Source organism: Lontra canadensis, unplaced genomic scaffold (assembly GCF_010015895.1).
Source record: "Lontra canadensis isolate GAN:19392208 unplaced genomic scaffold, GSC_riverotter_1.0 scaffold24, whole genome shotgun sequence".
Taxonomy (NCBI): Eukaryota; Metazoa; Chordata; class Mammalia; order Carnivora; family Mustelidae; genus Lontra; species Lontra canadensis.
In genome coordinates, this window is record NW_022631018.1 from 2,557,570 (window position 1) to 2,572,896 (window position 15,327).

Genomic DNA, 15,327 nt, shown 5'->3' on the forward strand with positions numbered 1-15,327 from the left:
TTTTTACTGAACTATTGTTTATACCAGTCGTTTCTCAGATAAGCTTAACTCCAAGCAATGAACAAATGAAACATTTTTGGTAGGCTCATGCCTAAGTCCAAAATAAGTATTAGTGGCCTTGTAATACTTACCCTTATTCTAACATAACTATCACCTACTAAGCCTTGTTTCAAAGGCAGACTTCATTTTTCCTTCAGGTGAATACCCACTGCTTCGAATGTCTTACTTGTGTCCTTTGCCCTTTACCTATAAAATTTAGAAATGAAACTCGGTCTTAAGCTGAAACTTTATAACCTCATTTCTCTTTCTTAGAACATGGTTGTGTGATTTTATGACCAAGAAAACAGAAGGTACATGTGGAAACCATTACACTGCATTGAACCTAAAATAAAAATGCATCCAAGCAAGTATAAAATAAATCAGAATGACTATAGAATCCTAATGCATTAGTGACATTTGGTCTTCATCACTTGTAGAAAATACAGCAGGGATATAGTGAGAGATAATCAGAGTATTTCATTTTTTTTTTAAGATTGTATTTATTTATTTGAGAGAGAGAAAATGAGCAAGGGGGAGGGGCAGAGGGAGAAGGAGAAGCAGCTTCCCTGCTGGAGAGGGAGCCTGTCGCAGGGCTGGATCCCAGGACCCTGAGATCATGACCTGAGCCTAAGGCAGATGCTTAACCAGCTGAGCCACCTGGGCGCCCAATCAGAGCATTTCAGAGCCCAAACTTTAAATCTCTATAATCAAAATAAAAGATGTTACATTCCAGGGGCACCTGGGTGGCTCAGTGGGTTAAGCCTCTGCCTTCCGCTCAGGTCATGATCTCAGGGTCCTGGGATCGAGCCCCACATCGGGCTCTCCGTTCGGCGGGGAGCCCGCTTCCCCCTCTCTCTCTGCCTGTCTCTCTGCCTACTTGTGATCTCTCTCTCTGTCAAATAAATAAAATCTTTAAAAAAAAAAAAAGATATTACATTCCAGGCAGCCCACCATGTTGCCCTTTACTAGTTTGGAGAAGGTAGAATCCAAATCAAGGCATCAAAAACGGTTTCCCTTGCTTTCAGATGTATTAAAGGGTAACAATTACAACCATTTCCAGGCTTTCAGGTTATCCTTTCTCGGTAGTAAGGATCTGACTCTTCCACAACTGATCTTTCAATTTGTTGGAACTTCTTTCATGTTTGATCTTAGGAGGAGATTAGTTCACCTCAATTTTAAAAATCATAAAGGATACACTATGTACCAGCCATTCAATATCTTGATTAATAAATCAGAACATGATATGCCTTCATACTACTTACAGAATTCCTTTTTTTAAAAAATATTTTATTTATTTTTTCGACAGAGAGAGATCACAAGTAGGCAGAGAGGCAGGCAGAGAGAAAGAGGAGGAAGCAGGCTCCCTGCCAAGGAGAGAGCCCAATGTGGGGCTCGATCCCAGGACCCTGGGATCATGACCTGAGCCGAAGGCAGAGGCTTTAACCCTCTGAGCCACCCAGGGGCCCCCAGAATTCCTTCCTTTGTCTTTCAAGGCTTCTGCACCTTTTCATTGTGACCTTTTCTTCTCCCATCAAATTAAGACACTGTCCAGGTCCCTGGCTGGGACTCCTGATCTCTCCTAACATATGGCTCCCTTGTTTGCCCAGAGAGAAGGAGCCAGAGGAGGGCAGGGCTGTGGGCCTAAGGAGGTCCTTGCAGCCACTCACCATCTGCTTGTTCAAGGATTAGGCAGGCTTTCTTTCTCCTTGTTTTCCTTGGGCCATGACCCTTCTCTGTCTTTCCTTAGTACTCCTCACATTCAGCCTTCCCACTAAAATCTCTGTCTTCCTTTCCACTCTAACACTCACATATGGATTTTATATACTCCCCAGCACATTTGGTATTATCTTTGTTATTGGGTAGTTGAAGCATATTATAACGCTGTGATTGTGTAATGTGTGTTTTATTTTATGTGTTAAAATTGCATTTATATTACTTATGTACTTTTAGGTCTTGGGGGGAAATAAAAAATAAATATATATATATAATATGCATATTATATATATATTTCTAAAATATATATATAAACACAATGCATTTTTACTAATAAAATCATTATAGTTTATGAACACTATAATTTACGGGGAAGTTTGAGATAAATGAATCGTATGGGTTGTTTCAGAGCTAGTAGTCATTAAACGAAACTAGTGAACCAAAAGCTAGATCATCTCACAGGAGGAGACTCATATATATGAAAAGTCTAGATAAATGAGGATTTTCAAAAATCAACATGAATACAGAAGGAGGGAGACCTGGTTTAAAGTTTATAGGAGGAAATATGACCCACTGAGCTGGTGACTGCACCTGAATTCAGTCACATAATATCATCAGCCCAGTATCAGCCCAGTATCAGCCCAGTATCAGCCTCCAACACCAAGAGGGGCTCTAGGACAGGCTCCGGAGGAGGGCCCTCATGTATCATCTGGTGATGAAGACCAGTGCTATCAAATCCCTAACTGGGGTTAGTTCATTTCTAAGGTATTGATAGGTTTCTGGAAGGGATTCAGACATCTGATGGAATAACTGGAGGAGTAACAAAGTGAATACCAAAACCAAGACTCCACAATTCTCCCTGACACATTTTCAAGGCCTAAGAATAAAGACAGCTTCTTGACAACTGCTCTTGATCAATTTGGATTGAGAAGAAACTCTTAATTTCCTGTACATTCATTTTGCTCAACGTGAGGTTGATCATTTTCTCTAGGAGTCCTGGCTTTAGATCAAAAAACATTCTTCCACGGAAAACATTTTGACCTCCATCCTTACCATCACCTAAAAACTGTCAAAATCAGATGCAATTCATACTATGGGGAATAGAGTTGTCCTTTGGTTGGGGAAGGAGCATGTATGGGGTGAACCCAGGCATCATGGGTCAGTGAATTCCTCTTCTTAAAGTTATTTTGTCACATGTAACTGCAATGTTTACTCTGCAATGACCATGTGTTTACCCTTTGGAACAGTGACACACATGCACACTTTGAAAAGAAAATCGAGACTTTTATCACCATAATCCACATCCACCTCATTCGGTCTATAGTCTGCTTTGAAAAAAGTAATCCAATGGTCAGAACACTCTTCTACACTCTCTGTCCTTTGAAGTGCACACATAAAAGATTGTTAAGAAATCATCTATATTTTTGCTTCTAGATAGCATATCAGGGTACATAGCTAGAAAAAAAGCCAAGTATTTCTACTCAGGGCCCTCCCTTTTCTTTATTCTCTGAGGATTTAGGATTATTTGTCCCTCAGAGAATTCACAGGGTCTAGCAGAAAACTCCAGCAGCAAATCAAAGTTCTAAAAGGGGTTTCATTCAAACTGCAAGATGTTTCAACTCTAACAAAAATAATCAAAACCTCACCTACAAATACAACTACAGTATGAACACTACCTTTCAGTCCCTTAAAGGGCATCTCGTCCTCATGTCTCTCCAAGGTGTTTGTGAGGTAATACTTAAATAAGCTTACCAGAGTAAGTAATGAGAACATATGTTGAGCAATAGAAATAAATTTTATTTATAATTAACTTTATCATTTGCTACTCAGGGGAGCCAATTACTCAAAGTGATTAGAGGCAGCAGTGAAAACCAAAACCTTCAAGGAATAAATTCATTTCATTGAGGATGAGACCAGGCCTAGACTTACATCTGTCTTTAATTCTCTACACCCCTACTTTGAAATAAAATACAAAGACACATTCTATAAATAAATATCAATTTGGTTAGTGTAATTAGGTCACTTAAATCAATATTTAGAAAATAGCAGAGTGATAAAGGACACTGGCTTTGGCATTAAAAACCTCTAGTTTTGACACCAGCTTTACTCCTTGCCAGTTTGATGATCTGATGAAGACTTATTACCAAAATCTCCATGCTTGAGTATCCTCATTTGTAAAAAGGAATATTAATATGTTTGTGGGTGTGAATTGAGAAAATGACTTTAAAATATGTGCACCATCACAAGGCACATACTCCACAACTGCTGGTCATTTATGGCAGGATTCTTTGGGGATTATTTCCCTTTAAAAAACTTCGGGGTATTACAGGTAGTAATAATAGCTAACATTCCTCAAGCCCTTACTTTGGGCGGGTCACTGGTTCTACTATTCTTGAAGCTTTTACATGTATTCTGAGTTACATGCATTGGACGCCGTATCTCACCTTTTTCCCTAAATTAAATACACGCCATTCTTCCCGTAAAATTGAATTTATATACTTCTATATATGCATTTGTAAGAAAGAAAACTTAAATAGAAACAAAACTGCTGTCTTCAGTTGAATCAAGGCCAATACTAAAGACAAAAATCACATCTTTCATAGTTTTACAGTGTGTCTTTATCTGCACTTACCTATAATCCCTTCCCTTTTCTTTTCTAGTCATTTTTTTTTGCTTTTTCTTAATTTCTTTCTGTTATAATCAGTTTGGTTTTTAAAATTCATATAGATTTTCCTATAAATCTAGAAATAAAAAGTATACTTTTATGTAGTTAGATGATTTAAAATACTAGAAATTAGATAAAGTGTATACAAAATTATCATCATACATTGCTCTTCTAAAATCAGCACTATCCTGTCCTCCTCTTTTTAACCATTTTGGCCTGTATGGCCATGGTTTCTCATACTCTCCTTTGCAAGTATTAAACCTGACATCACCTGTTCCTACACTACAGCAAAACACTTTTTCCTCTTAACCTCAGCCTGCTACAGTTTGCCTATTTATACTTCTGCTTCTATTAAAGAATTGCAATAATAATCTTCTTCCTAACTATCTTGTTGTATGTGATGATGCCATTCTACGTATTTTTACTCTCATTCCTGCTTTTTTTTTTTTTTTCAGCTGGGAGCATGACGCTCCTTACTTTTATTTATTTATTTTTTTTTTTTCAGCATAACAGTATTCCTTGTTTTTGCACCACACCCAGTGCTGCATGCAATCCCTGCCCTCTCCAATACCCACCACCTGGTTCCCCCAACCTCCCACCCCCCACCACTGCAAACCCCTCAGATTGTTTTTCAGAGTCCATAGTCTCTCACGGTTCACCTCCCCTTCCAATATCCCCCAACTCCCTTCTCCTCTCTAACTCCCCTTGTCCTCCATGCTATTTGTTATGCTCCACAAATAAGTGAAACCATATGATAATTGACTCTCTCTGCTTGACTTATTTCACTCAGCATAATCTCTTCCAGTCCCGTCCATGTTGCCACAAAAATTGGGTATTCATCCTTTCTGATGGAGGCATAATACTCCATAGTGTATATGGACCACATCTTCCTTATCCATCCGTCCGTTGAAGGGCATCTTGGTTCTTTCCACAGTTTGGCGACCGTGGCCATTGCTGCTATAAACATTGGGGTACAGATGGCCCTTCTTTTCACTACATCTGTATCTTTGGGGTAAATACCCAGTAGTGCAATGGCAGGGTCATAGGGAAGCTCTATTTTTAATTTCTTGAGGAATCTCCACACTGTTCTCCAAAGTGGCTGCACCAACTTGCATTCCCACCAACAGTGTAAAAGGGTTCCCCTTTCCCCACATCCCCTCCAACACATGTTGTTTCCTGTCTTGCTAATTTTGGCCATTCTAACTGGTGTAAGGTGGTATCTCAATGTGGTTTTAATTTGAATCTCCCTGATGGCTAGTGATGATGAACATTTTTTTCATGTGTCTGATAGCCATTTGTATGTCTTCATTGGAGAAGTGTCTGTTCATATCTTCTTTTTTAGGGTCAATTTTACTAACAGACTTTGCAAAGGGAACATGAAGCTTTCCAGTTTTAGGTACCAACTATCTATATGAAAAAAAAAGTATTTTTTAACAATAATTCGATTATTGTAAAACTTATTTTTCTTTACATTTCAAATGTTTACCTAATTGCTTTTTGTTCTTTAAAACAAAAACAAAAACAAAACCTATAGATAGGGGGCGCCTGGGTGGCACAGTTGGTGAAGCATCCGCATTTGGCTCAGGTCATGTTTCCAGGTCCTGGAATCAAGCCCCAGGGTCAGTCAGGCTTCCTGCTCCATGGTGGTGGGGCGGAGCAGGGAAGGGGTTGTTTCTCCCTCTCTCTCTGCTACCCCCCATAAATAAATAAAATCTTTTTAAAAAGAAGATATAGATAAAAGGCTTAAAAGCATATCGCTGCTATACCATTTTCTAAAAATCAAAAAGGTTTAGAGTTTCCTATAAAGAATGTGACCTTAGATAGGACTTTGCACTGCATATTTACACGGATACTAATTCCCAAAGCTCTGTGATTTGAATACCATTTGTTGACATTTGTCTTCCCTTCTTTTCCCCAGAGAGAAAGCTCAGATGCTTTTCAAGTTACTCCCTTGTATTCCAAATGAAAGATGACAAAGGAAAATGAAAATAATGTTATAAATTTAATGATTTAAGTTTAGTGATTTCTTTTCTAATTTTTTCTTGGAAAATTTTAAATTGCTTTTCAAGTTACCTATACCTCTATTAAAAAATAGCCAAGCCTAGTGTAATGTTAACGGCCAATTATTTAAATTACTTAAAACTAAATTTACTTTTCTTTTTTCAAAACTATTACAAATGCAAAAAAATTAGTAAGTTTAAAAAAATTTTTAAAAGCTAAGTTAAGGGTTTTTTTTTAAATATTTTATTTATTTATTTGACAGAAAGAGAGACAGTGGGAGAGGGGATACAAGCAGGGGGAGTGGGAGAGGGAGAAGCAGGCTTCCTGCCGAGCAGGGAGCCTGATGTGGGGCTCGATCCCAGGACCCTGGGACCATGACCTGAGCCGAAGGCAGACACTTAACGACTGAGCCACCCAGGCGCCCAAAGCTAAGTTAGTTTTAATAAGACAGCAATTCTTGCTGTTCAAGATACCAGTGATTTTCAGGAAGTCACTAAAAATGGTAGAAGGAGAACTGAAGAGGGGTCTAGAAATTATATACAAAACAAAATTTAGTATCTCGTGCTAAAATTTCATGAAATTTGTGGAGTTTAGCTTCTAGACTGACTTATGAAATAATAAAATATTCTCTAAGCAAACACTGATGAGAAAACAAAATATATTCTTCAGATTAGGGGTTAAGTGATGATGTAGCCTTGAGTCTTTTCATACCTGACCCTTACTTAATGAAAAATCGTGCCACTCCATTTAAAATGTAACAATGCCTGTAACAATGCCCAATGTTGAATAAAGGACAAAAGTAAATATTTGTTTTCTTCCCAAATGGGGTTGTTCTACTTAAGCATCCTCTTGGATCCCAAGACAATGCAAAAATAAACCCCATAAGATATAGCCAGGCCAGAGAAAACCTCCAGAAAAATGTACATCAGCTTTCATTCCAGGAGGAAAGAAAAGAAAGATTAATTTTTTGAGCAGAGACATGATACAACCCTACGGAGTGCTTGTGTCAGGCTCAATTCCAGAGGTGCTGCACCAGGGCTCTAGGGAGGGAATCAATGGAGTATGAGCCAGGAACCCTAATCCTTCACCCTGGAGACAAATGGAGCACAGAGGATAAGCACACTCCTTGAAGATACTTCAGAACAAAAGAAAGAGAGAGGCAGGAAGTCAGGAAGTGCCAGTGCCAGGCCTCATTGAGAATGCAGGGATTTTCATTCTAGCCAGATATTAAAGAATAGAGCTCAGCTGCACTTCTGCATAGGGAAAAAAAAAAAATGAATACAGTAAATCCTTTCTTAATATTCTATCAGTTAGAAATCTCCATTCCTTGGCCCTTCTGAATCTCTATGTAATGAAAACTGATAACTGGGTTTTTAAGTCATTCTCTGTACTGTCAAGTAAATTTAAATTATATTTGTTTTTATTATATTTATATAATATTAATTGTGTAATTATAATATTGATAACATATTATATATATAATATATACAGGACAGGGGTCAAGGAGTGTAAAGGAACATATATAATATATATTATATATAGTCTACATAATACACAATGATATATAATTAATATATATAAATATAATAATATAATATTTTATATAGTTTTTACTGTTAAATACGTATTTTTAAAAGAGACTAGCCTCATATAACATCCACTTATTCCACATCTATTTAAGTCTACTCTAGTGCATATACCAGTTACCCCACGGGTGGATCAAGAAGCCCAATGAGAGCTACAAGGCTCTTACTCGCAGGAGTTCATAGCAGAATAAAGCAACATAAAAATTTTAACAACCAGGACAGTATAATTTCTAATTCCCATAATTCATGTACAGGATGGAAATTTTTATGGGAAGATTTTTTCAGGGGCACCTGGGTGGCTCAGTGGGTTAAGCCTCTGCCTTCAGTTCCGGTCATGATCCCAGGGTCCTGGGATGGAGCCCCACATCAGGCTCTGCTCAGCAGGGAGCCCGCTTCCCCTCTCTCTCTGCCTGCCTCTCTGCCTATTTGTGATCTCTCTCTGTCAGATAAGTAAATAAAATCTTTAAAAAAAATAAAAAAGAAAGATTTTTTTCAGAGGATCTGGACACCGAAAGTGGCAAAGAATTTGCTATATTGAGTGATAGAAAAGTAAATTCTAAGTATCAAGAAAAGACTGAAAAAGAATGACATGGTATAAGAGAAAGGAAATGGGGGATTATTAGTGGAAAAAATAATCAGAATAAATTTAGTAAAAGAGAAAAAGAGCCAAGGGATAACTATCGAAATCTATTGAGATTTCTCATGAAATATAGTTTATTTTAGTGTATAATTTAAAAATTATAGAGAGAGGCACAATAAAAGAATCATGACTGAATACATATTTGTAATGCCAAGCTTTGACTTATTCACCCTATCCCCGAATTATGCTCATATCATGCACAGTTGCATACATAGTTACAAATCAAGTCATTCACCCAATAGTGAAACCAAAGTATTAAACTTCAACTCTTCAACTTCAACTTCAAAGTATTAAATTTCAACTCTTCAACGTGGACTCTGTTGGTATATTCAATCTTTCTTTATTTATCAAAGAGTAAGCATGTTCTATATGCCATGCATTTTACTAGGGTAATGATGACTAAATCAGACATAGTTCTTCATTGTGAAATCCCAACTACTTTGTAATGGAGAGGGATAGCAACATATGACCTTGGCTGGAGGACAGGGAAGGATCTCTGAGTAAGTGGTCCTCAAGATTAGACTTTGAATACAGGATTTCAAATTGGGTTAAGGGAACATGGAACTGAAGGCAGGATGTAGGACAGGAACTTCCCATCCAAGGAGAAGAGCATGTGCAAAAATGCCACTGGGAGGCTCTATGGAAGCCCCCAACAACAGAGCCCAAGCCCAGAGCAAAGAGTGGCTCTATAGAAGACTGAAACAGAGGCAGATCTCAGGTCACTCAAAATCCTGGGAAGAATTTGATGAGGTGGGGATGACAGCAGAGAATATTAGGGGGAAATATGCATAGATGTATTTCGAGATCATTTCAGAGATATATTTTGAGATCATTTTGTTTACAGAATAGAGAATAGCCTGGAAAATAAAAGCAAGAATAAATGCAGGAAAATCACTTAGAAGCTTTTTTTTATTTGTTCAGACTGAAGATATAGTAATTGGGACTAGGGCAGTACCAACAGAAATAGAAATCAATTGATATGGAAAACATTTAGAAAGTTAAAAACCAAGACTGGAGGGTTTGGATGTTGGGAGAAAGGGGAGGGGTATATTAAGGATAATTCAGACTTTTTGGTAATATAACCAGATTATTGTAGGCATCATTCACAAAGATGACAGAGGACAAAGAGCAAGGATTCAGGATCAAGTATGGAGCAATGGAAAGGGCCCATTTGTGAGTTTCATTGTAGAGGGCCATTGGGACATCCAGAGACTGACATAAGGTAAGGGTCTGTATCTTAGAGGAAAACTCTAGGCTAAAAATATTTATGTGAGTATGGGTGATTTTGCTTAAAGGGAGGATATAAAAAATATTTAGATGGTTAAAAACCAAGACGTGATGGTTTGGATATTGGGGGAAAAGGGAGGGGTATATTAAGGATGATTCAGATTTTCTAGTAGTATAAGCAAAATATTGTAGGCATCATTCACAAAGATAACAAATAGAGGTCAAAGAGCAAGGATTTAGGACCAAGGGTGGAGCAATGGAAAGGTCATGTGGAGAGAAATGAGCTGCCTAGGAAGCTGAGGAAAAGTGGAAAGAAAAATGAGAGTGTAGGAAAGGGTATATCTGTCAAAGACAACAAAGATGTCCTTCTAATATGATGATGACTGAAATGTTTCCACTGCATTAATAAGACAGAGATCACATGTCACCAGCTACCACCACTTGATGGTGTGGGGCTATGGGGACTAGAGTGATATAGACAGAGGAGCAAATGGGGGAGACAGGTGTGGGGAAATGATGGTGGTGAATACAGACAACTTTCTTGACATTGAAGGAACTAAGAAGGGTAAAGTTGTTATTTATAAGAGGATTTGAGAAAAATAGAGATTTATTGTTGTTTATTTTGTTTTGCTTTTTATGGTTTGGTTCATTGGGATTGGTTTGGTTTCTAGAGGGACAAGGACATATTTAAGAATAAATGGGAACTTTTAAGCAGCTGAGAGAAATAGCTTGAGAGAGCTAGAATCCTGAGAAAGCCAAAGAGTTGAGATCAAGTAAAGAATGAGAACAGAATGGGTACTGGATGTCAGTGAATTCGAGGTATGAGGAAGAGAGGTCTGCTATTTGTATGTACCTGTATTTGAAACAGTAAGTGCGGTCACTTGCTCAGAGTAGATAACTCACTGAAGTAGCCAGTTGTAAAAGGGTAAGGGGATGAAAGTTTAAAAATAGTAGACAAGGTCTATAATTGTCATTGGGAGAAACAGATTTATTTTTCTTAAAGATTTTATTTATTTATTTTGACAGAGAGAGAGAGAGAGAGCATAAACAGGGGGAAGGGCAGAGGCAGAGGGAGAAGCAGTCTCCCCGCTGAGCAAGGAGTCCAATTTCCTGGGATCATAACCTGAGCTGAAGGCAGAGCCTTAACCTACTGAGCCACCCAGGTCCTAAAATGGGAGATTAATTGACCAATAAATACAGTAAGATCATGGGAATATTGAGAGCTCAGTGGAGATAGATGGGTTTGTATTTACAGTGGAATCAACAACCTGCCCTGTTGTTAGACTGCAACCGCACTTGACCACTGGTGGACAGGCATGAATAATGCAGACCACTGGGGTCAGAGGGGAATAAGGTTTGCCTTTTGAACAGAAAAGCAATGGACAAGAAAGAAAAAAGTGTGTTTTTGAAATGATAGGACTCTGAGCTAGATTGGGGGAAAGTTAAAAAAAAAAAAAAAGAAAAAAGAAAAGGAGAGATCTGAGGCTTGGGAGAGAGGACGACAGGACAGGGATCAATGAGGGTAAAGAAACAGTTGTAAACAATTGTGCCAACAAGCGTGGTGCACAGTTGGTTGCTGTTGCTCTAATGCTTGAATTAGAGTAATTTGAGAGGTAGAATGGATTAGTGATGATAAGATCCAGAAGGTGCATGGAAGACTGAGATAAAGTAAAGAACAGGTTATTGAGGATGACTAGCAGATCAAGGAACTGAGGGGAGAAGGTTCTGACAGGACTTTCCCATAAATGCTGAAGTCCCTGGAATAGTGGCAGCCCTGAACGGGAAACGTAGCCAAAGAACCAGGTACCAGAAGCTTAGAGGAATGATGGGGAGTGGTCGGAATGTCTGGAAATGACTGCAGCAGATACCATCCATGAAGGATAGCATAGTGAAGCAGCCTCAAAGAGCAAGTTTTTGTTGTTGTTGTTTTAATGAATGGATTTAGCAACAATGATCTCAGAGCAGCACTAAGGAGAAGGTACAGACTAACCCTATCCCCAAGTCTTGTTTTCAGAATAACAGTTAAACCAGTGTTATTCTTCTTTTCTCATAACCGAATTATACTTAGGGTCAAAAATTTTATAGAGTTGATTTATAGCAGAATATAAAAATTATTTTAATTACACCCATTTCCGTTAAGGGGAAAGAATTAACTGTTCCTTATGATTCTCAGCGAAGGGACTCCATGAGAGCAGGATTCAGTAAACTCCTGTAGAGGGTCATATAGGAAATATCTTGGGCTAAGAGGGCCAAATAGTCTGTCAAAACTTCTTTTATCTGCTACTGCTGCAGGACAACAGCCGAGGGTGATTCATCGATGAAGGTGAACCCAATCTGTCCTACTCCCACATCTACTGTTCAATTTATTCAGCATGCAAGAGAGGCGGTAGTAAGAAAGTGAGAAGTGAGAAAAAGAAGTGGGATTGGAATTTAGAAGTCAACAATGACTTCTATCGGATTTAAAAATAAGGGAAATCAGATAAAAGTTCATGCTTTTCCTTTCCCCTAAAACAAACTGAAAAACCGAAAGCAAGCACTTACCTGAACATACAGTTCTCTGAGTTCATATTGAAATTTCTTGGGATCTGTGGTAATTGTCACTGGGCCAATTTCTATGAAGATAAAAATAACACCGGTGAATAAATGGTAATCAACAGCATTAAAGACTTTATTGTGTTTCCATGTCTTTCATTCTGCACACTATATGGTTATTTATGAATAAGAAACGTATAGCCAGCAAAAATAACAGACTGTCTCTCAGCTTATAGCTAGCTACCAAAGAATAACTTAGAATTTGCTGGAAATCATGCTTATGTAGAGTAAATTTTTAGCCTTAAGAAATTCAGAGGGGCAGTCAAAAATGTCATAAGACAAAGAGTCAGGAGACCCCAGGTCCAGTCCCTCTGTACTCTCACTGGTTAGTGAATATTTATTGAATACCTATTTTGTTGCTGGACTCTAAATTAATCAGTTACCCAGCCTATAATTCTGTTTTCTCCACTAAATTTGTTTACAACTTTTCTCTAAGTCCAAATTAGTTGAAAATAAAAAGTTTAACGTTAAACAACATAAAAACAAATGAACATCAATGCCACAGGGTTTTTTTGTTCTGTTTTGTTTTTATTAACATATAATGTACTATTTGTTTCAGGGGTACAGGTCTGTGATGCATCAGTCTTACACAGTCTTACACAGTTCACAGCACTCACCATAGCACATACCCTCCCCAATGTCCGTCCCCCAGCCACCCTATCCCTCCCCTACCATCCCCCGGCAACCCTCAGTTTGTTTCCTGAGATTAAGAGTCTCTTATGGTTTGTCTCCCTCCCCAGTCCCATCTTGTTTCATTTTTCCCTCCCTTCCCCCCATCCCCGCCCTGCCTCTCAAATTCCTCATATCAGAGAGATCATATGATAGTTGTCTTTCTCTAATAGACTTATTTTGCTTAGCATAATATCCTCTAGCTCCATCCACCTCACTGCAAAGGAATGCCACAGGGTTTTTAAGAACTTGCAGAGGCACTGAAATGAGGACATTAAAAGTTGAGGATATAGTCCCTACCACATCCTTCCCCCGGGGCTGGGGGTGCTGTCCATCACTATCACCATTCTCCTGAGCTGACTTTGACCAACATAATTACTTTTGTGGTTGCTGCCACCCTCTCCTCAGGACTAAAGTCAGGGGAAGAGAAAAAGCCCAGATACCAGGGTGGGTTAAGTTGACAATATTTTTTTTCATAGGATACAGTATGTCTATGGTTAACATTTTAATCCACAAAGATCATTTTCTTAAAAAAAATACCAGCAACTTTTAAAATAGACAAGTGGAAAGTGGCCTTTACAGGTATCAAGTACTTCCTTAAGAAACATTCATCTATATATAAGGAATATAGTATTAAAATTCATCAGAGTATCACATGCACAGACATATCACCTTAAATTCCCAGGTGGATGAAAATCTATTTTATCTAATGAAGATACAGGCTGTATTCAAAATGACAAAAAGCAACTTCAGTACAAAATTATAAAAATATTTAACACTGACTTTTTATAACACATTTTTCTAGCTTCAAAGGCACACTGCTAGACAAACGCCTTTTTGACTTCAAAGGATAATAACTAATCAGTCAGGCCTTCTATAATGTGCTAAATATAATACAAAAACAGACTGTAGGATTTTAGAATGAGGTAAATTGGAAAGGAAGCCCAATTTGTCTGCCATAACCCCTGTAATTTTTCTTAGAAATCACATGAAAACTATGCCTGCATCCTTCATCACAGATTAGACTAGACACCTTGCAGTATGCAAAAGGAATGGAGAAGCAACTGGAGAAACTGGGTGAAAATGCAAACATCTGCATTCCATAACAAGCAGAACAGTTATTAGTTATGTGAAAATCTTGTCCCAAGTATATGGAAAATCAGAGAAGCCTACTCCCTCAAGACTAAACAAAGGCATACTTTGCAAAGGAATGCAAAACAGCAAAGAATATGCCAGACAGTTACACCCTGACATATAAATTGTCAGCAGCATTGTCAAGCCAAACTTCTATGTTCCTACATGGCAGAATACTGAAATAATTCTGGAATTCAAAGCTCAAGACTTAGGAAGAAATACAAAGAGTACTAGAGGAAAGCAATGACATAAGACTAAAGAGGTCACACATACAAGAAGATTCCCTACAATAAGAATTTAAAAATTAGCCCTGGATATATGCCTGTTCTTTAAGAGTGGAGATCAAGGACTGCTATTAAAATAAGAGGACTGATTAGCCATCGTTTATATCAATAGACTCAAATACCCATTTGTTTTCAACAAATATAGGAAATCCCTCCTGCAGTTCATTAATAAGCATTTTTGCAAACTACACTGAAAACTGGAGATAAATCTTTTATCAGTTATGAGAGATACTCAAAGAGAGGTGAGGGCTTGCTGAACTGCCGTATCCCTCCAACTGTAAGCATCCTTTCCAATTCTTTCGAATTGAATGATAATGACTGTTTGGCAAAATGAGCCTCCTCCCTTCCATTCCAGTCTTTCTCTTCGCTTCATACAAACCTGTGCCAGTTGTGTTATGAACAATGTCCTCTTCTCTTCCTTTTTGCTCATGTTGGTTTCATCCCCTGCCAAGCCTCTGAGGACATCCAGCAGGTACAACTTTGTCCTCTCTTCCTGCCTGAACATGGTCCTCTACTGCTCACAGAATTAAGTGGGAACTCTACAAGGCATTCCAAGTCTCTCTTCTATTAACCCAATTTTCTAACTTTCTCAACATCCCTTAGCATGAGGCTACTGTGCTTCCTCATTACTCCCCATGGCCGTCCCCACTGTCTTTCATTTGCCCATATGCCACTCATTCTAAAAAGCCTGATTTAAGTCCTACTCCTTGAATGTTTTGACTTTTCTCCAACTGGCTTTAATGTTGCTTTGAATTTGTACAATAAAGGCATGGGGAA

At 38.2% G+C, this 15,327-nt stretch overlaps 1 protein-coding gene across 1 annotated transcript in view; it reads right to left on the bottom strand.

The window, feature by feature from the left end:
• HMCN1 (hemicentin 1) overlaps positions 1-15,327 on the bottom strand; it is a 471,117-nt gene that overhangs the window by 350,009 nt on the left and 105,781 nt on the right. The window contains exon 2 of the mRNA XM_032862623.1: positions 12,413-12,483. Within this exon, the coding sequence (XP_032718514.1) occupies positions 12,413-12,483 (71 nt within the window). The remainder of the gene's footprint in view (positions 1-12,412; positions 12,484-15,327) is intronic.